At 40.3% G+C, this 23,235-nt stretch overlaps 2 protein-coding genes and 1 pseudogene across 2 annotated transcripts; 2 read left to right on the top strand and 1 right to left on the bottom strand.

Moving 5' to 3' along the window:
* The first annotated feature begins 1,073 nt into the window (after nt 1-1,073).
* On the top strand, nt 1,074-3,120 carry LOC137761353 (T-cell surface glycoprotein CD1b-2-like). Its single transcript, XM_068538269.1, has 4 exons — nt 1,074-1,134; nt 1,389-1,655; nt 2,335-2,613; nt 2,834-3,120. Exons 1-4 carry the CDS (start codon nt 1,074-1,076, stop codon nt 3,118-3,120), a joined length of 894 nt encoding a protein of 297 aa, XP_068394370.1.
* A 4,089-nt stretch (nt 3,121-7,209) lies between these two features.
* On the bottom strand, nt 7,210-7,566 carry LOC137761354 (signal transducer CD24-like). The gene has a single exon (XM_068538270.1). It carries the CDS (start codon nt 7,564-7,566, stop codon nt 7,330-7,332), a length of 237 nt encoding a protein of 78 aa, XP_068394371.1. The 3' UTR covers nt 7,210-7,329.
* Nucleotides 7,567-16,470: 8,904 nt separating this feature from the next.
* LOC137760673 (T-cell surface glycoprotein CD1b-1-like) lies at nt 16,471-20,394 on the top strand (annotated as a pseudogene).
* The last annotated feature ends 2,841 nt before the right edge of the window (nt 20,395-23,235 follow it).

The following is a 23,235-nucleotide window of genomic DNA, read 5'->3' on the forward strand; positions in this document are numbered from 1 at the left end:
ATGCTAAATATATTGCTAAAACATGCAAAGGGCATACAAAGAGAAGATAAGAGATAACATCTTAGGACAAACATCTCTGAACTTTTGGTGAAAAAATGCCAGGCTACTTGCTCACCTAGCAATGCTTTATTTGGTGATAGGAAAGACCAAAATGTAGATCGAGATTATAAAATAATACAAAAGAAGAAGGAGGTCCTACCGCCTACTACAAAAATTATCTTTGACTTGGGCTGGAGCCACACATAACTCCTGAAGTTTTACTTGTCTCATGAAGATTTGTTACTGAAAGACCCAAAGGTCAAGAACTACTGAAAAGAAGTTCATATACCAGTAGCAAATGTAATTTTCATCTTCAAAAATTGCTATGGTGTAAGAGAATTTTGCTCAGAATATAAACTGCAGTATTTATCATATTTAATTCTGGCATTTGGGTCCCAGAATCAAATACGATAAAGCAGTGATTTAAATGCTTTGCCTGCATGTAAATGATTGTCAACACACACCCACACTCAGAAACCATAATGTGGGTTAGAGAGACCAGGTAAGAGGGATGAGATAAGAAAGAGGGGCCATTGAGAACGTTGGGAAGAGGTAATGACAAAGTGCCAGAGGAAAAGGGCAGTGAGGAGGGAGGTCCAGTTAGGTGTATAAACCAAAGGAATTCTTCTAGATTAAAAGAGACTGGAAGCAGAGCAATTGTTTAATATTACCCTCTTATTTAACAGATGTGGAAATAAAGGATTAGGGAGGTGAAATAACCTTTTAACATCACACGGGAGCTTTTCCGAAGTAATAAAAATGAAGGAAGCTGAGGTCAAGGAGAACAGCCGGAAGCCAGAGACATTAAAAAAAATCTACAAGTCAAGGGCTGGAGCGGAAATGAGAGGCAGAGTGGGAGCACAGAGCTGTAGAAAACACAGTATTTCTGTGACGTGCGGGTGTGGGTGTGGGTGAGGAAGAGATTTGTCAGTTGAAAGAGAGAGGAAGTCACTATAGAGTACTGAGAAAAAGGTTTGCTGAAATTAGAGATCAAACACCAGCTCTGAGGGTCAGAAGTTCTACTTCCCAATGAAATGCTGCTTCTGCCACTTCTATTGCTAGCAGTTGTCGTCCCAGGTGGTGACAATGAAGACGGTAAGAGTAACTCTGGCAGTTCCCAGAACAGGTGCAGGGGGTCTGGATGAAAGCATGCTGCACCTATCACTAAGGGTCAGGGCCCTCCTGTCTCCAGCCCTCTCCCCCAGTTCTGGAGGTTGGGGATGGAGCTAGAAGCCTTGGGGCAGGCAAATGTCTTAGGCTCTGTGTTGTTGTTCAGACTCTGGGTTCTTTATCATTTCATCCTGATTCTCTCTTCCTCCTCACTCTTCTTATGCTTCCACCACCCACAGCCTTTCAGGGGCCAACCTCTTACCATGTTATCCAGATTTCGACCTTTGCCAACAGCACCTGGGCACAAAATCAAGGCTCAGGCTGGTTGGATGATTTTCAGATTCATGGCTGGGATAGTGACTCGGGCACTGCCATTTTCCTGAAGCCCTGGTCCAAGGGCAACTTCAGTGATGCGGAGTTGATTGAGCTGGAGGACCTATTCCGAGCCTACTACATTGGATTCACTCAGGAAGTGCAGGACTGTGCCAGTAAATTCCAGATTGAATGTGAGTACAGTCCTCTGCTCCGGGGAGATTCTCAACGGCTTTTCTCTCTCCTGGTTAAGGCTATTACTCTCTTGGATCTTGGTCCCGTCCTCCCACTTTACCCAACTGCATGCACACACTTCTCCAGAGTAGTCTCCAACTCTGACTCCACACCTCCACTAAGTATCCCAGATTCTTCCTGTTTCTTGCACTCCAGTGTGATAAATGAAGGTCCCCCTTTGTAACCATCTCCTGGTTTGTTTGTGCATAACTGGCTTCTCTCTAACCCCAAGGACAAAGCCCTCACTTCTCCACTCTGTGCCTGAGTGAACTGAAGTGTGACTTCCTCCTCCTCCAATCCATCTCCTCAAGCATCTCCTGCCTGATCCCTTCTCTCAATGTAACTCTCCCCTTCACCCTGGAATGCTGCACTCCTGATTCCATCACATGCTGCTCTCCTTCTCTCCTCATGCCCACCCTACAGCCTTACAACAGACCATCTCCACCAGTTATGACATGCATACCTCTCCCCAGTGCTCTTCTTTCTGAAAAGGCTCTGAATACTGCAATTGGTTTTTGAGTCATCTCACATCTCAGACCTTTCTCCCACCCCCCAAATCCAAAGCCCCACATCCTCTCCCCATACCTTTCTTTCTTGTTTGCTTTTTAGTAACTTTGTCCCTGTTTTCCTTGTATCCAGACCCCTTTGTGATCCAGGGTATAGCAGGTTGTGAGCTGCATTCTGGGAAGTCCATAAGAAGCTTTTTGAGGGGAGCTTTAGGAGGACTGGATTTCATGAGCATTAAGAATCATTCATGTGCACCTGCCCCAGAGGGCAGCAGCAGGGCGCAGCAGTTCTGTGCACTCATCACTCAGTACCAAGGCATCTTGGGTATCATAGAGACGCTCCTCTCAGAAACCTGCCCTCGGTATCTCCTTGGTGTCCTCGATGCAGGGAAAACTGAACTACAGAGGCAAGGTTTGTTCTTTTCTCTCCACAAGACTTTTCTATTTCACGTCCTGCCACCTTCTTTGAATTCAAGAGTAGGAGGTACCTAAGGAGAGAGGGGTTTAATCAATAAATGATTTGGTTCCCATAGGAGTAGAAGAGGTCACTGTCCAAACTTGTGGGTTTCTGAATGCCTATGCTCTAGGTTAGAGTCATAATCTCACAGTCTCCCTGCCTCTTCCTGCCCCAGTGAAGCCTGAGGCCTGGCTGTCCAGTGGCCCCAGTCCTGGGCCTGGCCGTCTGCTGCTGGTGTGCCATGTCTCAGGATTCTACCCAAAACCCGTGTGGGTGATGTGGATGAGGGGCGAGCAGGAGCAGTCTGGCACTCAGCAAGGAGATGTCTTGCCCAATGTTGACTGGACTTGGTATCTCCAAGTAACCCTGAATGTGACGGCTGGGGAGGAGACTGGCCTGGGTTGCCGAGTGAAGCACAGCAGTCTAGGAGACCAGGACATCATCCTCTACTGGGGTGAGTAAGGCATGGGTCCCAGCTGGGAATGGGAGGAGATGGTCCTCAAGCACAGAGGGAGGGACTGGGAAAAAGGAGGGATTTGATGGATGAGATAGGGAGGGACAGGGGGAGAAAGGAATGGAGAGAGGGAAGGAGAGAGAGACAGAGAGTCAGAGAGAGAAAAAGAGACAGAGAGACAGAGGTTGAGATTTATTCCTTGGGACTACAGTTCCAAGAGGAATGAAAATAGATGATCTAAGGTATAGAAGAGATAAGAATGAAGGACTTATAGACTGGGTAGGATGGGGTAAGAGGGAGAGACAAAGGATGGCTGTGAATATATGATATCCAGGAATATGAGAGAGAGAATCACAGATGCCTATGCATCAGAAGCAGGTAATGGTGGTGCTGACACTCAGGTGGGTAACAAAGCCAGGAGAACTAAAGAATGGGTTTGAAGTGACATCCCTGTGTCCTCTCCCAATTGCCAGGTCACCGCACCTCCGTCAGCTTGGTATTTTTGGCAATATTAGTGCCCTCCTTGGTCCTTTTGATATGTCTTGCATTATGGTTTTTGAGGCGCTGGTGAGTTTTCCTTTCTAATCTTTCTTTTTTGTTCATCCTCTCACTCTTTCCCTCCATTTTATCTATTACATACTTTAGCCTCCGTATTTCCAACAGACCCTTTCCCCTTTCTTCCCCACTCCCATCTTTAGGTAAATCTATTTTTAAAAAATATTTATTTATTTATTTGGTTGTGCTGGGTCTTAGTTGCAGCAGGCGGGCTCCTTAGTTGCAGAATGTGGATTCCTTAATTGATGCAGGTGGGCTCCCCAATTGCGGCTCATGGGCTCCTTAGTTGTGACATACAAACTCTTAGTTGTGGCATGCGTGTGGGATCCAGTTCCCTGACCAGGGATCGAACCCAGGCCTGCTGCATTGGGAGCACAGAGTCTTATCCACTGCGCCTCCAGGGAAGTCCCGATAAATCTATTTTTAAAAAGTCGTGGTAAAATATACATGACATAAAAACTTACTGCATTAGCCATTTTTAAACGTACAGTTTAGTAGTATTAAGTACATTCACTTTTTGTGCAACCCATCTCTAGAACTTTTTTATCTTGTAAACTAAAACTCTGCCCATTAAACCACATTCCCCATTCCTTGCTCCCCTAGTCCCTGGCAACCACTATGCTACTTTCTGTCTATATGAATCTGATTACTCTAGGTACCTCATATAAGTGGAATCATCACTATTTGTCTTTTTGTGACTGGCTCATTCCACTTAGCATAATGTCCTCATAATTCATCATGTGATGGCACGTATTAGAATTTCTTTCCTTTTTAAGGCTGTTTTGTTTATCCGTTCATCTGTCAAGGGACATTTGGGTTGATTCTACCTTTTGGCTATTGTGAATAATGCTGCTATGAACATGGTGTACAAATATCTCTTATGTAGAACAATTTTTTGCTTGTGATCTTAACAGGTCCTATCAGAATATCTCATGAGCCCTCATCATGTCTCCATTTCCATTTGGGATCAGTAACCAGGAGTCCAGAAACTCAATTTGTCAGCCCAGGAGTCAATCTCATCATATTTCATCAAATAATCATCAGATTTGGACAAATCAGAGTGCCCATAGTTTGTAAGATAAATCATAATTTATACACTAGCAGAAAAATAATTAAAAATTGTTATTATGAGACAATATCAATAGTAGGATCCACTCAGATTTCATAGATGTGAGGTGAGAAAGAATGTACCTCGGAATAAGTGAAATGATGTCCATGACTTAACAGTGACATCCCTTTGGCTTCTTATTTGAACTCTTTTTTTGTGATTCTGCTGAAATATCATTTGTTAAAGTGAGCTAGATATAATTATGCCGAGATAATTGTATTTGCAGAGATGCTGAACAATTTTAACATAATATCTCTGTCTCTGCTTGGATGATTTTCTAACCATGAGGGCCAGCTGAGCAGCTTCTTTCTCCAGGAAGCCTTCTTTAGTGCTACAGTGGAAGTAACCCTCCCTTGTGTGGTGTCATGCTGAGATCCACATTACTCTGTACCCACAACATTGCAGGTCTTTTTGTTTTTCTTTTCTTTCTACTTATAAGTTCCTTGAGAGAAAGGCTTGCTCTAGGTGGATCCCAGGCAAGATCTCTCACTCGCATATGTATTTGTTTAGTAAAATAATCTAAGTTGCTATAACTGCCACATTAATGGTCTTTTTTTTTCCTTTTTCAAAATTATCTCCTTCCTTTTTTTCCTCTTTAGTTGATATTCTAGATTTTCCTCTTATTGAGATATTCTCACATAGCAAAAAATATCATACTCTCCTTGTTTCTGCCCTGAACTCCTCTGGAGAAAACCACTTCTGCCCATATTATAACTATAGTTTACATATAAAGATTAATCAGAAAAGGATCCTGTTTCTCATTTTCCAGTGAGAATGCATGAGAGGCAGGATGGGTGAGGGATAATAGTGCAGATGGGTTGTTAAATATTCAAGCAAAGAGTCAAGAGGGTTTTTCTTGCTCTCAGGGACTTTGATATCTGTGGTTTATCAAGTTAGTTATATTGTTGACTCTTGTTTACATTTATTGATTCTTTTGCTTATTCCACAGTTTTCTAGAAACCTCATTAAAAAAATCCAAACTCATTTAATTAAAAGAGTAGGAAGGGGGAAGAGGGGAGAATTTGGGTATATATATATATATATATATTTTTTTTTTTAATTTACTGTTTGTGTTTAATACACATCAATTCCATAACATGAGAAGTTACTATGAACCAAAGCATAAATACACAAACACAATATACAATCCAAAATAGATGTACAGCATTCAGGTATGAAACAAAAGAGAAGGTTCATTCACACACATAGTAGCTTGAGATCTGTTGGATATGGTTGTTCCAGTGTAGATTTCTAAAGATGGAAAAAAAATGACTTTGGTTATCAAGACTATTGTGGCCATATTAGATTTGGAACATCTAAGAATCAGTGTGTGATCATGCGAACAAAAGACGTAGACAGTGTCTATTTTTAAAAAGGTTTCCGTGCATCAAGGCAGTTGTGAAAAGATTTACTTTCCAAAATCAAACCCACTTTAGGCTTAGGACCAGATTCTAACTATCTAAAAATATTGATTGATAACAGAAAGTGTTCCAAATGTGGCTATTCTGATTCAGTTTAAAAAAAAGTATTTACAGAAAAGAGTATAAAAGTTTTTCTGAATTTAATGTAAGCAAGCTTCCAGTCTTCCCTTGCCAAATATATTTGATTTATAGTTTAGCTCCTTCACATATTTGCTTTTTTAATTTCAAGATTTGTCAATCTTACCTGCAAAACAGATCATTTTTTAAACTGTAAAAAGTATTCGACATATGCAGAAATAAAAAGCATTTTGAAATTAGTTGAGATCCATGTAATTCTACTCTTTGTTATCTGTTTAGCTAAATGAATCTAGTGCTCTTTTTGAATAAGAATAGTTGATAAGTATAGAAGCAAAATGTACTCATTATGCTTGGATTTGGGGTAGATTCCAATCCATCATTGCCCTGGTACATATCAATGACTATATAAAAATTCAAAGGCAATGTCAAACCCAAACCCCAAGGGAAAGATTTCAGTTCCCAAGAGAACAGTGATAGCTTAACATAAAATTTTCTCTAGGGTACACCAGCATTAAATTAGTACTGCTGAAACAACACATTGAGGATTTACAGTAGCACCTGGAAGTTCCTTCTAATGTACATATAAATAGAATCACAGAAGCTTTCTGTTTTACCTCATTGTTTTATGGCCCTATAAATTTAATGAGCCAAATGAAAACTGAATCTCTGTTCTGCATCCCATTCTTTATCTCTAAGTAAGATAAAATCTATTCTCGCTTTCAAGGTAGAGTTTTATGTGTCCATACTTCTTAAGCCACATTTAAGGAAAACATCTCTTAACTAATTTTGGATGTTGTCTCTCTTCATCTTGTACAGGAAACTCCAGCAGATTTAATATTAGCATTCATCATCTAGTCGAACGCTTCACATGCTCTTCAAACCAATCAAATTTGGGATCCTCAACAGTTTCTGTCAATAAAATAAGGTGTGGAACTAGCAGATTAATTCAATGAAGACCTGTTTTTTTTTTTTCCCTTGTCACACTGGATGTCTGGATGCCATCTGAATTGGGTTTAGAGGATGGGGAAGTGTAGATGTTTCTTGGCCTGAGTCTCTTAACAGTAGAGATGTAGAAGGGAGACGGAGATCTCCAAGAGACTGGCTGTTGACTGCAGAGCACAGTCATTTGCTTTGGTGGTGGCGTTCGCTGGATTGGGGGCAGCTGAGGTATGCTGGGAGGAGTTACTTGAAGGTGTTACAACAGTTGTTTGACTTGAATAAATCTGCGTAGGTAAGAGCAGTGTCAGAAGCAGCAGCCCCAGTCTGAGCCTGGCCACCATCTCTCTGCCCATGTCCACTCTGCCGGTGCGCAGCGCATCTCACTGGATGCGGGGTGCGTGGAGGACCGCTGGCTCCAGGCGGGCGCAGGCAAGGTCTGGGTATGTTTTTTGAAGGATTTAGGAAGGGAGGTCAGAGCAAGTGGAATTTTTCAGAAGCCAGGAGTACTAGAAGCGGTTCTCCCACCTGGACATTTTAGAACAACATGGACTTTAGGATTTGGGCAGGGTAGGAAATGACTGAAGACATAGTTTTTTTCTCTCTGCATTAACACAGCTGGTTATTTCTCCAGGATGCATTAAACTCCAACTCATAGAGCCGACATGCTGTCCTATGCTTCACTGCACCCTCAGCTACAGGCCAGGACCCTGATTAGAATGTTTCTTGGAGTGTTGACTATGGACCACCAGCAGGAGTAGTACCTGTGAGCTTGTTAGATGAAGACATTTTCAGGCCCCACTCTAGACTTACTGAATCAGAAAATCCTGGAATGGGAACTAGAATGCTGTGTTTTAATTAGCCTTTTAGGTTATTCAGATGAACATTCAATTTTAAGAAACTCTTGTGTAAAGATTTCTCAGGCTTTGGACTGTTGACACTTTGGGATGCATAATTCTTTGTTATGGAAGGTTGTTCAATGCACTGCAGGATTTTTAGCAGAATCCCTGGCCACTACTCACTGGATGCCAATAGTACCTCCCCAGTTACAATAACCAAATATATCTTCAGACATTTCCAAATGTCCCTCAGGGGCAAAATTGACCCCAGATGAGAACCAAGGTCTAAGATAATGAACAGAATTTCACCTCCCACCTCAGCACTTAGTTGGAATAATTGGTGATCCCACTTAAATAAAGCAATAGTTTATAATTGGTGGTTGAGGAAGGAGGGACTCTGTCTCAGGGGTATGATGCCTTCAAAACTCCAAGTTGCTATAGAATTTTGTTCCAGAGGTAAAGCTGGCCCAGGAATGAAGTTCACAAATAGAACAGAATGATGACAGAGCCAAAGACCACATGTGGAGACTGACCTACCTCTGGATATTTTAGTTATATGAGCACAACAGATTTCATTCTTCCTTTTAAAAGAACTGAGTTAGAATATTTACTTGCTTAAAAATTCTGATATTACTATGCTTTCTGATGTCTTGTAACAGCTTTTCCACATTGTTATTATCTTTCCTTGTTTTCTTTACTCTTCTTATTCTCTTTCCTCCCCCAAGTCATCATCCCTCAAAGGTGGTTTCTTGGACTTGTGATTTTCCTCTGTGTCCTTACCTTGGAAAACCTTAATTTACCCATGACTTTAACTATGACCTCTGGATGATTGACTTTCAAAAACAGATCTTCAGTCTCAGAATATAAGGGCTTTTCAACTCTTTTTATATGAGAGTTTGTGTGCATGTGTATGTGTTTGTGTGGTTTTTGCTAATCTATAGGAATATGTTAAAAAATATTTTGTCCTTGTTTCCAGTATCTGTGTTAAATTAACTTATTAAGTTTAATATTTTATCTGTAGGTCCTTTTGGATTTTCTATGCATACTATCATGACAGCTCTAGGTATGAAAATTCCAGTTGTTTCTTTTCAATCCTCATGATCTCTTTTATTGCATTTTCTTGCCCAATGGCACTTGTTATGAACAGCAGTACACTGTTGAATAGAATTGACATCTGGCATTCTTATCTTTTTACTTGTATTGGATAAGAATTATTCAAGAGTTAATATTAGCTATGATAATTGCTGCAAGTGTTTCATGTATACTTTTTATTAGATTAAGAACACTTTCAAAGTTGCTAAATGTTTTTTATTATCATTATTATTATGGATGGCTACTGAATTTCATTAGGGCTTATAATGAAATGACAAAATCTTTTACATATTTTTTTTTCCTTTTAATGTTGTGAGTCACACTTATTGACTCTCAAATGGTAAAACAAAATTGTGTTTCTGCCATTTATCTGTCTTGTTCATAAAGTATTATGTGGATTCAGTTTGCTAATATTTTGTTTATAATGTTTTTTAGTTCTTATAATTTCTTTGGTATCTTGAGGGTTTTTAACCTCCTAAAACAAGTCAAGAAATCTTTCCTCTGTTTTTATTCTCTGGGAGAGTTTCTGTTATATATTTATTTTTAAAATAAATATTTGGTAAAATTCAGTAGTGAAGACTTATGTGTTGGGAGTTTTTTGGGGGGGAGGGAGTTTTAAATTTCACAGTTAATTTTTAAAAATAAAAATAATGGGGCTTCCCTGGTGACACAGTGGTTACGAATCTGCCTGCCAATGCAGGAGATACAGGTAAAAGCCCTGGTCCAGGAAGATCCCACATGCCGCGGAGCAACTAAGCCCGTACGCCACAACTACTGAGCCTGCTCTCTAGAGCCCACGAGCCACAACTACTAAGCCCGTGTGCCACAGCTACTGAAGTCCGCATGCCTAGACCCTGTGCTCCCAAGAAGAGAAGCCACCACAATGAGAAGCCTGTGCACCACAATGAAGAGTAGCCCCTGCTCGCGGCAACCAGAGAAAAGTCCACGTGCAGCAACGAAGACCCAACGTAGCCAAAAAAAAAGTAAATAAAATAAAATAAATAAATTTATAAAAAATAAATAAATAAAAATAACTCTTCAAATTGTCTATTTCTTTGTGTCCTCTTTGGTAAGTTATGTTTTTAAAGGATTTGTCCATGTTGTTCAGATTTCTAATTTACTGTTGGCTTGTGCATAATATCTTCTTTTTATCATGTTAATGTCTATAGGGTTCATAATTATGTACCCTGCCTTTTTTAACCAGATCTTAGAAATCGGTTCTCTCTCTCTTCTTTGTTTTCTCTCTCTGATCTTGACAGGAGATTATCAATTTTATAATTTTTTCAAAAACTATGTTTTGAGTCATTGATTATTTCTATGATCATATCATTTTCTTTATTATCTCCTTCCTTCTACTCTCTTTGCATTTATTCTGTTGTGATATAAGGACTCTGATCACCCAGTTCCAATGTGTGAGGGAGGGGGTTTCCCCACACATCCAAGAAGCAACACTTTGGACCAGCTTGGGTGTCTTATAATTCAATTCAATTCTGACACTATCTACCTGGATATAGCATCAGGTTCCACAGTTTAAGGGTTCAGACCTACAAGACCGTGGCGGGCAATCAGGCTTGCCAGTCACAAATAGATTGGAGGTTCCCATGACCTCCTTCTTAGATTTGATTAATTTTCTAGAGTGGCTTACAGAATTTAGAGAAACATTTACTTATTAGATCACCTCTTATAAAAGGATAGTTAAGAGCTAGATGGATGAGATGCAAAGGGCAAGAAATGGGGCAAGGTGGTGGCGCTTCCATGCCACTCTAAGCCTGCTGTTCTCCTGACCTCGATGTGTTCACCAAACTGAAAGCTCTTAAAGCACCATTCTTTTGGGTTATTTTTGGAGACTTCATTACATAGGTAAATTGATCAAATCATTGGCTATAGGGTTAAATTCAACTGCTAGTCCCTCTTACCTCCCTGGATGTCAGAGGGTGGGACTGGAAGTTCCAACCCTCCAATCACATGATTGTCTCCACTGACAACCAGCACCCACCCTTAGGTTATATAGGGGTTTTCCAAAGTCACTTCATTAACTAACAAACGATATCTTGATTGCTTTCAAAAGTAAGGAAATTCCAAATGTTTTAAGAACTCTCTGCCAGTAGTGGCAGCTCCAAAGGTCAAGAACTACTGAAAAGAAGGTCATATACCAGTAGTGTTACAGAACACAAGTTTGTGTGCCTGATGCACAGTGAGGCCGAACAAACTGAAACATCAGAGTTCGGAGCAGAGAAAGATTTATGCAGGGCCAAGCAAGGAGAATGGGTGGCTCATGCTGAAAAACCCCAAACTACCTGATGGTTTTTGGGGGAAAGTTTTTATAGGCAAAATTTGGGATGCAGGGTGTGTGACTTTCTTCTGTTCAGTGGTGAGGTAACAGGGCAGTGTTCCAGGAATCTTGTGCTCAGTCTGAAGTTGCCATCCTCCACCTGGGGTGGGGGCCTTGCAGAAGAACTTAAAGATATTTTTATGTATATTACTTGAGGCAGAACCAGGACACTTTCCCAAGGCTGCCCTATTGTTTCTTGCTTGCTCCTCCTTTGTTTCTGAATTCTATCCTTTCCCTGATTAACAACTGTTTGAATCTGCTTTCTGGAATTCATCGAGGGTCAAGGAGCTGAATGAAACGTAATTTCTACAAACAAGAAATGGGGGCCAGAAAGGCTTTCATGCCCAAGAGGCCCAGGGTCCTGCTCAGTTTCAATCCCCCTTTTCTTTGATACTTCTCAATCTTGAAAAGAACAGGTGTTGGATAAGAAAGGGAATAACATATTGGGTATAGAGGTTAATCATAAACTCAGCAGAGGAACTCAGGTGTAGGGGGACTTGGTTTCAATCCCACCTTGTCTTTCAACCTTCCCCAAATCTTTCAGAGAACATGAGGACAACCACTCTGGGTACTTCCTGCTGAAATGGGGCGTGGTCCTGCCTCAGTTTGGGGAAGGGACACCAAATTATAAATATCCCTGAGTTCCAAGTCCTGGATTTGAGTTTGGTATGATTAAGAACTCAATCCCTTGGCCCGCCAGTTTGGTGCAACAGACCCAATTCAAACTAACTTTAAGAGAGAAAACAGATCTCATTCCCTGAGGAAATCAGGAGAATAAACCTGAAACCTAGTCTGGACCCAGCACCTTGGGGAGACTTGTAGCCAGATAGCCAGTCTTTTATCTAAGTAGGTTTTAACTTCTGATGTTGTATTAACATATACACAATAGGAGCTATTGGCCACTACACAGTCTCCTTTTTTTCTGCCAACATCTGATCTACAGAATCTTATTGTCTAAAAATTTAATTGTTACAAGAGGAAACCTTGAAAATGTAAAGTTGCAGCTACTAGCTGCCAGCAGACACTGCTTTGAGAATGGCTAGTGGTGTCCCCTAGTCTGACACAGCTCAGAAAATTCAGCAACCCAGGAACATATCTGAGGTCACATCCACAATGGCCACCTAGTATTACCTTGGATGTCTGAACCATGGTTACTCTATTTTGACTTTCAAATGCACTTTTATCCTCAATGGCCAAAGTAGGTGTACAATGCATGTCTGAAAGGTCACAAAACAGGCCACTTTGGTCAGTAAAGTTTAAGTTAAACCATATATAAGCCAGAATGACTTCCCCATACTTCAATGTGTGCAGACTCTTCCATCATTTTAACTTTTGATTGTAAGTCTTTCAGTAGAAAACTTTGATGATCAAAATATCCATTCCTCAATGCTGGGGTGACTCAGCTGCTTGCCCCAGCCAGCAGCTGGGGTCCTAGGCCTCCTTTATATTTGCCTAGTTATCCACATTGGGGGAAAACTGATCAGATATTGTGAACAATCTCAGAGGTATGTTAATAGGGAAACATTTTAGAGGCCCTATATATATATATATATATATATATATATATATATATATATACACATATATATATATATACATATATACATATATGTATATATATATATATATTTTATCTATTACACCCATTTGTCACACAAGCATTTGTACATGTGCTTTTAGCAATAGACTTAAAGCAAGCAGTGTCATACATCATGAGTAGTTATACTCTGTGATAACTCTACTAGGTAATTTTCTTGTCCTCCTGAATATTAAGGCAAAAGTGTGCTTAACACAATAGCTTTAAGAGAACTAGAATTTAATATCTATTGAAACATATTATTTTTCTCCCTAATTACCCTCATCTCCAACAAACACAGCCAAATCAAGACTAATTTGTTTCCAAAATAAGTCCAGTCTATTGACCACATAGGCTCCTCCACACTGGCTTTGGTGGAACTCCTCAGGAGTCTCAGACTGAATTCCCACAAAGGCCTCTCAAGGCCAGGAAATCCATGCCAAAGGCCTGCCATCAGATTCTGCCTCAGTGGACTTCTCTTTTCTAGAGGTCTCCAAAATATCAAAATTCTTGCACATGCCAGGAGATAGTTTTTCCCATTCACTTGATAAGCCTCCTCAGAACCCAAGACTCTCCTATTTCTGGAGAGACCAGGCAGAGAGAAAAGAATAGCATTTCAATTCTATCCATAGAGGTGTAATTTACCCAATTGCTGTTAAGTCATAGTAGCTTGAAGGGAAGGGCTTCCCTATATCTGGAAAACATAGATCAAAACCTGTAATATTCCAGACAAAAACCCATAAACATTATAACTATATTCACCAGTTCACTCAGTAACTAATCCTTTTGTTAACTTTTTATGAAGCCACCAGGTTTTCCATCAGGATTCTTTAATTTCTTACCCAGTTCAGTGGTATAATCTGAAACTTATCAGAGACTTGTACTTGTCAAAATTTCCTTCCTATGAATCTTCTTGAAGATAAAGCACTTTGGCAAAAGCATCAGAGTACAATAATAACTGTCTTTAAATGACAGAAAGATTTAAAAGTCATGGTTAAACACCTGATTATGATGTAATCAGTAAAGAAACTTGGCTACAATAATCAGAATTATGACTGGTAACATTTTATCAGGACATACCAGATTTTTAGGAATTTCATGTAATTTTTAGAATATCTGTATTAATAACATTTATCCATACAGTATAACCTGAGAAGGCTTATCATTCATTTGACAATGCTTTCCCTGTAATTTAACATACCATGTAATCATAGTTAATTTAATATTTCTCTGAGATGCCTCAGGGCTACTTTGAAGCATCTCAAAAGTAGCTGGAGGTCAAACTTTTAGAATCTGGCAGACAATACTTATTCACTTAACCAAAGTGAAAAGATGTCAAAAGCAAATACAGATCACTTAAAGGCAAAGAAATTCACACAATTTGTTATCAAAAGCAGCATTCCAAGAAAACTTTGTTCTCTTAACAGAGAAACCAAATCCAAATAGCCCACTTACAACAAAATCCATTTACCCAACTAAATTTAATCCAATCTTAGAGAAACCTGAGATTCACAGCTCTTCTCAGTATTCCCTTTCACAAACATTCTACAAATTTCTGTATCCATATCACCTTGTCCCTTATTTTCTTTTCCATTCAGAAACCACCAGCTGTAGGAGAAAATTGCCCTTTTTCCCTTTAACAAAATGCAGTTCCATTCCTCATACCTTCTTTTATTGAAAACATGAATCTTCCTTTCCTGGCACACTGAAATATTTCCCTTATTTAGTAGCTTTAATTACATGTTTAAATTAGAATCCTCAACTCTAAAAACCTTAATTTCTAGTGAAAACTAACAAGTAAGCAATTATGAACTGTCTTTCATATTAGCATTCTGTAGATTGCTAAACATAAATACCAACAATAATTTCTCAAAATGTGCTTTCTTATAGAGAATATCTCAGGGTGGCACCAAACATATTCATCAATTGTCCCTTATTTTCTCTGCAAAGGGAAACCAATGTTTGTTATTAATGTTTCAGTATCTTATTTTATTTGGAAGTGATCTAGCTATTCAATAAACTTCCATCATTTAAACTCAATGTGGGTCCAGAAGCAACCCAAACAGTAAGATTCCTTCCTCTCTTCATACCATTTACCCTGTTTTTTACATCAACAAGAAGATCCCTTCCTTGTTTCTGAACATCCATGCTGTCTTTCTATAGCAAACCATGCCTACTTGCCATCATTTCTCTGGTCTGGACCTAGGTTTCTGATCAGAGCCCTGAAGCATTAAGGGTTGACTGGCCTGCCAAAAATGGGCAAACTTTGGTTGAGCAAAAGTTTTATAGGCAAAATCTGGGGGGAGGGATGCAGGGTGTGTGACTTTCTTCTGTTTGGTTGTGAGGTAGCAGGGCGGTGTTCCAAGAATCTTGTACTCAGCCTGAAGTTGCCATCCTCCACCTGGGGTGGTGGCCTTATTTCCTGCAGAAGAAGTCAAAGATATTATTATGTATATTCTTTGAGGTGGAACCAGGACACTTCCCCAGGGCTGCTCTATTGTTTCTTGGCTGCTCCTCCTTTTTCTGCATTCCCTCCCTTCCCTGATTAGCAATGATTTGAATCTGCCTTTTGGAACTCTGGGAAGGTAAAGGAGGCTGAATGAAGCCTATTTTCTACAAACAAGAAACATGGGACGAAAAGGATTTTGTGCTCAGGAGGGTATCACAGTGTCCTGCTCAGTTTCAGTAGAATGTAATTTTCAACCTCAAAAATAGCTATGGTATGAGAGAACTTTTCTCGGAATATAAACTGCAGTATTTGTCATATTTAATTCCGGCATTTGGTTTCCAGAACCAAATACACTAAAGCAGTGATTTAAATGCTTTGCATGCATGTAAATGATTGTCAACACACAACCACACTCAGCAACCATTAATGTGGGTTAGAGAGAAAAGTTAAGAGGGATGAGATAAGAAAGAGGGGCCATTGAGAACGTTGGGAAGAGGTCATGACAAAGTGCCAGAGGAAAGGGGCAGTGAGGAGGGAGGTCCAGTTAGGTGTATAAACCAAAGGAATTCTTCTAGATTGAAAGAGACTCGAAGCAGAACAATTGTTTAATATTACCCTCTTATTTAACAGATGTGGAAATAAAGGATTGGGGAGGTGAAATAACCTTTTAATATCACACGGGAGCTTTTCCAAGGTAATAAATATGAAGGAAGCTGAGGTCAAGGAGAACAGCCGGAAGCCAGAGACATTAAAAAAAATCTACAAGTCAAGGGCTGGAGTGGAAATGAGAGGCAGAGTGGGAGCACAGAGCTGTGGAAGACACAGTATTTCTGTGACGTGCTGGTGTGGGTGAGGAAGAGATTTGTCAGTTGGAAGAGAGAGGAAATCATTATAGAGTATTGAGAAAAAGGTTTGCTGAAATTAGAGATCAAACACCAGCTCTGAGAGTCAGAAGTTCTACTTCCCAATGAAATGCTGCTTCTGCCACTTCTATTGCTAGCAGTTGTTGTCCCAGGTGGTGACAATGAAGACGGTAAGAGTAACTCTGGCAGTTCCCAGAACAGGTGCAGGGGGTCTGGATGAAAGCATGCTGCACCTATCACTAAGGGTCAGGGCCCTCCTGTCTCCAGCCCTCTCCCCCAGTTCTGGAGGTTGGGGATGGAGCTAGAAGCCTTGGGGCAGGCAAATGTCTTAAGCTCTGTGTTGTTGTTCAGACTCTGGGTTCTTTATCATTTCATCCTGATTCTCTCTTTCTCCTCACACTTCATATGCTTCCACCACCCACAGCCTTTCAGGGGCCAACCTCTTACCATGTTATCCAGATTTCGACCTTTGCCAACAGCACCTGGGCACAAACTCAAGGCTCAGGCTGGTTGGATGATTTTCAGATTCAAGGCCCTGGACAGTGACTTGGACACTGCCATTTTCCTGAAGCCCTGGTCCAAGGGCAACTTCAGTGATGTGGAGTTGATTGAGCTGGAGGACCTATTCCGAGCCTACTACATTGGATTCACTCAGGAAGTGCAGGACTATGCCAGTAAATTCCAGATTGAATGTGAGTACAGTCCTCTGCTCCGGGGAGATTCTCAACGGCTTTTCTCTCTCCTGGTTAAGGCTATTACTCTCTTGGATCTTGGTCCCGTCCTCCCACTTTACCCAACTGCATGCACACACTTCTCCAGAGTAGTCTCCAACTCTGACTCCACACCTCCACTAAGTATCCCAGATTCTTCCTGTTTCTTGCACTCCAGTGTGATAAATGAAGGTCCCCCTTTGTAACCATCTCCTGGTTTGTTTGTGCATAACTGGCTTCTCTCTAACCCCAAGGACAAAGCCCTCACTTCTCCACTCTGTGCCTGAGTGAACTGAAGTGTGACTTCCTCCTCCTCCAATCCGTCTCCTCAAGCATCTCCTGCCTGATCCCTTCTCTCAATGTAACTCTCCCCTTCACCCTGGAATGCTGCACTCCTGATTCCATCACATGCTGCTCCCCTTCTCTCCTCATGCCCACCCTACAGCCTTACAACAGACCATCTCCACCATTTATGACATGCATACCTCTCCCCAATGCTCTTCTTTCTGAAAAGGCTCTGAATACTGCAATTGGTTTTTGAGTCATCTCACATCTCAGACCTTTCTCCCATCCCTCAAATCCAAAGCCCCACGTCCTTTCTTCATCCTTTTCTTTTTAAGCAATATTTTAAAATATAAAGTTATTTATTTATGTATTTATATATTTTTATTTTTGGCTGTGTTGGGTCTTCGTTGCTGAGCGTTGGCTTTCTCTAGTTGCAGAGAGTGGGCGCTACTCTTCGTTGCTGGTGCCTGGGTTTCTCACTGTGGTGGCTTCTCTTGTTGTGGAGCATGGGCTTTAGGCATGCAGGTTTCAGTAGTTGTGACATATGGGCTCAGTAGTTGTGGCTCACGGGCTCTAGAGCGCAGGCTCAGTAGTTTTGGCGAACTGGATCAGCTGCTCTGCAGCATGTGGGATCTTCCCGGATCAGGGCTCGAACCCGTGTCCCCTGCATTGGCAGGCAGATTCTTAACCACTGTGCCACCAGGGAAGCCCCCTCATCCCTTTCTTTCTTGCTTGCTTTTTAATAACTTTGTCTCTGTTTTTGTTGTATCTAGACCCCTTTGTGATCCAGGGCATAGTAGGCTGTGAGCTGCATTTCTGAGAAGTCCATAGGAAGCTTCTTGAGGGGAGCTTTAGGAGGACTGAATTTCATGAAAATAAAGAATCATTCATGTGTGCCTGCACCAGCGGGCAGCAGCAAGGCACAGTGGTTTTGCACACTCATTACTCAGTACCATTGATCTGGGGTACCATAGTGATGCTCCTCTCAGAAACCTGCCCTCGATATCTCCTGGGTGTCCTCGATGCAGGGAAGGTGGAACTGCAGAGGCAAGGTTAGTCCTATTCTCTCCCCAGAACTTTTCTATTTCACTTCCCACCACTTTCTTTAAATTCAAGAGTAGGAGGTATCTAAGGGAGGGGCTTAATCAATAAATTATTTGGTTTCCAAAGGAGTGGAAGAGGTCACTGTCCAAACTTGTGAGTTTCTGAGTTCCTATCCTCTAGATTAGAGTCATAACCTGACACACTTCCTACCCCTTCCTGCCCCAGTGAAGCCTGAGGCCTGGCTGTCCAGTGACCCCAGTCCTGGGCCTGGCCATGTGCTGTTGGTGTGCCATGTCTCTGGATTCTACCCAAAACCCGTGTGGGTGATGTGGATGAGGGGCGAGCGGGAGCAGTCTGGCACTCAGCAAGGAGATGTCTTGAGGGAGGGAGGGAGGAAAGGAGAGGGGAAGATTGAGATTTATTCCTTGGGACTACAGTTCCAAGAGGAATGAAAATAGATGATCTAAGGTATAGAAGAGGTAAGAATGAATGACCTATAGACTGGGTGGGATGGGGCAAGAGGGAGAGACAAAGGGTGGCTGTGAATAGATCATGCTCGGGAATATGAGAGAGAGAATCACAGATGCCTATGCATCAGAAGCAGGTAATGGTGGTGCTGACACTCAGGTGGGTAACAAAGCCAGGAGAACTAGAGAATGTGTTTGAAATGACATCCCTGTGTCTTCTCTCAATTGTCAGAACACCTCCCTTCCCTCAGCTTGATATTTTTGGCAATATCAGTGCCCTCCTTGGTCCTTTTGTTATGTCTTGCATTATGGTTTTTGAGGCACTGGTGAGTTTTCCTTTTTAATCTTTCTTTTTTGTCCATCCTCTCACTCTTTCTGTTAATTTTATATTACATCCCTTTAGCCTCAATGTTTCCACCAGAACCTTTCCCCTTTCTTCCCAACTCACATCTTTATGTAAATCTATTTTTTAAAAATTGTAATATATGCATGACATAAAACTTAACCATGTTAGCCATTTAAACGTACAGTTTAGTAGTAGTACGTACATTCACATTTTGTGAACCAATCTCTAGAACTCTTTTCATCTTGAAAAACTAAAACTGTATACTTGTTAGACCACATTCCCCATTCCTTGTTCCCCCAGATCCTGGCAACCACCATGCTACTTTCTGTCTATATGAATCTCACTAGTCTAGTTACCTCATATAAGTGGAATCATCACTATTTGTCTTTTTGTGACTGGTTATTCCACTTAGCATAATGTCCTTATAATTCATTCATGTGGTGGTATGTATTAGAATTTCTCTCCTTTTTAAGACTGTATAACACATTTTGTTTATCCATTCATCTGCCAGTGGGAACTTGGGTTGATTCCACCTTTTGGCTATTGTGAATAATGCTGCTACGGACATGGGTGTACAAATATCGCTTATGTAGAACGATGTTTTTTTTGCTCGTGCTATTTTTTAAAATTTTATTTTATTTTTAAAATTTTTATTGGAGTATAGTTGATTTACAATGTTGTTTTACTTTCTGCTGTACAGCAAAGTGAATCTGTCATATATATATATATATATATATATATATATATATATATATATATATCTCCACTCTTTTTTTGATCCTTTTCCCATGTAGGTCATTACAGAATATTGCGTAGGATTCTCTGTTGTATATAGTAAGTCCTTATTTTATATATAATAGTGTGTATATGTCAATCTCAGTCTCCCAATTTATCCCTCCCTCCCTTTCCCCCTAGTAACCATAAGATTGTTGTCTACATCTGTAACTCTATTTCTGTTTTGTAAATAAGTTTATTTGTACCACTTATTTAGATTCCACACATAAGTGATATCATACGATATTTGTCCTTCTCTGTCTGACTGCTTGTGTTCTTAACAGGTCATATCAGACTATCTTGTGAGCCCTCACCATGTCTCCTTTTCCATTTGGAATAAGTATCCAGGAGCCCAGAAGCTCAAGCTGTCAGCCCAGGAGTCAATTTCATCATCTTCCATCAAATAATCATCAGATTTGATCAAATCAGAGTTCCTATAGGTTGTAAGATAAATCATAATTTATATACCAGCGGAAAAATAAATAAAAATCATATGTTTATTATGAGACAATATCAGTAGTAGGATCCACTCAGATTTCTTGGATGTGAGACGTGAGAAAGAATGTACCTCGGAATAAATGAAATGATGTACATGACTTAACAGTGACATCATTTTGGCTTCTTACTTTAAAACTTTTTTTTCTCCTTCTACTGAAATATCATTTGTCAAAGTGAGCTAACTATAATTATGTTGAGGTAATTGTATTTGCAGAGATGCTGAGTATATTTAACATAATTTCTCTGTCTCTGCTGGGATGATTTTCTAACCGTGAGCATCAGCTGAGCAGCTTCTTTCTCCAGGAAGCCTTCCATAGTGCTGCAGTGGAAGTAACCCTCCCTCGACTGGTGTTATGCTGAAGTCCACTTTATTCTGTACCCGCAACATTGCAGTTCTTTTTGTTTTTCGTTTCCTTCTACTTATAAGTTCCTTGAGAGAAGAGCTAGCTCTAGGTGGATCCCAGGCAAGATCTCTTACTTGCATATGTAGTTGTTTAGTAAAATAATGTGAGTTGATATAACTGCCACATTAGTGGTCTTTTTTCCAAAATCATCTCCTTCCTTCTTTTTTCCTCTTTCGATATTCTAGATTTTCCTCTTACTAAAATATTCTCACATAGAAAAACATATCATGCTCTCCTTGTTTCTGCCCTGAACTCCTCTGGAGAAAACCACTTGTGCCCATACTGTAACTATAGTTTACCTATAAAAACTCATCCATAAAGGATCTTGTTCCTCATATTTCAGTGAGAATGAATGAAAGGCAGGATGGGTGAGGGGTGATAGTGCAGGTGGGTTGTTAAATATTCAAGCAAATGAGTCAAGAGGGCTGTTCTTGCTCTCAGAATCTTTGATATCTGTGCTTTATCAATTCAATTATATCTTTGACTTTCATTTACACTTATTCATTCTTTTGCTTATTCCATAGTTTTATAGAAACTCCGTTTAAAAAAATCCAAACTCATTTTAGTTAAAACATCAGAGGGTGAGAATTTGAGTATATTTTTTGTTGGACTTAGAAGGGGAAGTCAGAGTAAGCGGAAGTTTTGGAGAAGCCAGTGGTACTGGAAGCCGTTCTGCCACCTGGACATTTTAGGACAATATTGACTTTAGGATTTGGGCAGGGTAGGAAATGACTGAAAACATAGTTTTTTCTCCTCTGCATTGGCACAGCTGGTTATTTCTCCAGGAGGCCTTAAACTCCAACTCATCTTATAGGGTAGGCATGCTTTTCTGTGCTTCACTGCACCCTCAGCTACAGGCCAGGGCCCTGATTGATACGTTTCTTGGAGTGTGGACTATGAATCAGCAGCAGCAGTAGTACCTGTGAGCTTGTTACACGAAGACATTTTCAGGCCCTACTCTAGACCTATTGAATCAGGAAATCCTGGAATGGGAACTAGAATGCTGTGTTTTAATAAGCCTTTTAAGTTATTTGGATGCACATTTAATTTTAAGAACCCCTCATCTAAAAATTTCTCAAGTTTTGCAGTATTGACAATTTGGGCTGGATAAATCTTTGTTATGGAGTGTTGTCCACTGCTTTGTAGGATTTTTAGCAGCGTCACCAACCTCTACTCATTAGATGCCAGTAACACCTCCCCAGTTGTAATAACCAATATATCAATATCTTCAGACATTTCCAAATGTCCTCTAAGGAACATGTCGTCTTTTTAGCGTTATTGAGGTATAACTGATGTACAAAAAACTGCACAAATTTAAAGTAGACATCTTGATGAGTTTGGACATGCATCCATGCATCCACGATACCACCACCACAACCAGGGTACTAAATATATCCTTCACCTCCAAATAGTTCCTGTGTTGCTATGTGTGTGTTTTTGTTTGGTAAGAACACTTAACATGAAATCTATCCTCTTAGCATAAAGTGCACAATACCATACTGTTAACTATAGATACTATATTATACAGCAGATCTCTAAAACTTATTCATCTTGCTAACAGAAAATTTATATATCCATTAGAAGACAATTTCCCATTTCTCCCTTCGTCTGTCCCTGGCAACTACCATCTGATTCTCTGCTTCTATGGATTTGACTATTTTAGATATTTCATATAAGTGGAATCATGCAACATTTGTCCTTCTGTAATTAGCTTCTCCCACTAAGCATAATGTCTTCCAGGATTTAGTCATGTTGTTGCAAATTGCAGGATTTCCTTCTTTGTAAAGGCTGAATAATATTCCATTGTATGGATATACCGCATTTCTTTATGCATTCATCTGAATAAATGTTTCATGTGTACTTAAAAATTATACATATTTTTCTGTTGGTAAATTTAAAAAATGTGAGTATGTCAATTGTCTTATTTATTAATTTTCATTTATTCATTTATTTTAACATCTTTATTGGAGTATAATTGCTTTACAGTGGTGTGTTACTTTCTGCTTTATAACAAAGTGAATCAGTTATACATACACATATATCCCCATACCTCTTCCCTCTTGCGTCTCCCTCCCTCCCACCCTCCCTATCCCAACCCTCTAGGTGGTCACAAAGCACTGAGCTGATCTCCCTGTGCTATGCGGCTGCTTCCCACTAGCCATCTATTTTACATTGGGTAATGTATATATGTCCATGCCACTCTTTCACTTTGTCCCAGCTTACACTTCCCCCTCCCTGTGTCCTCAAGTCCATTCTCTAGTAGGTCTGCGTCTTTATTCCCCTCTTGCCCCTAGGTTCTTCATGACCATTTTTGTTTGTTTGTTTTTTTAGATTCCATATATATGG

This window comes from Eschrichtius robustus, chromosome 3, assembly GCF_028021215.1.
Source record: "Eschrichtius robustus isolate mEscRob2 chromosome 3, mEscRob2.pri, whole genome shotgun sequence".
In the NCBI taxonomy this organism is placed as follows: domain Eukaryota; kingdom Metazoa; phylum Chordata; class Mammalia; order Artiodactyla; family Eschrichtiidae; genus Eschrichtius; species Eschrichtius robustus.

Bases quoted from the DNA above. Each gene is read 5' to 3' on its own strand.
- LOC137761353 (XM_068538269.1), top strand. From the start codon at position 1,074: ATGCTGCTTCTGCCACTTCTATTGCTAGCAGTTGTCGTCCCAGGTGGT. The intron at 1,656-2,334 runs GTGAGTACAGTC...CCTTGTATCCAG, and splicing joins CAGTAAATTCCAGATTGAAT to ACCCCTTTGTGATCCAGGGT. The intron at 2,614-2,833 runs GTTTGTTCTTTT...TTCCTGCCCCAG, and splicing joins AACTGAACTACAGAGGCAAG to TGAAGCCTGAGGCCTGGCTG.
- LOC137761354 (XM_068538270.1), bottom strand. From the start codon at position 7,566: ATGGGCAGAGAGATGGTGGCCAGGCTCAGACTGGGGCTGCTGCTTCTG.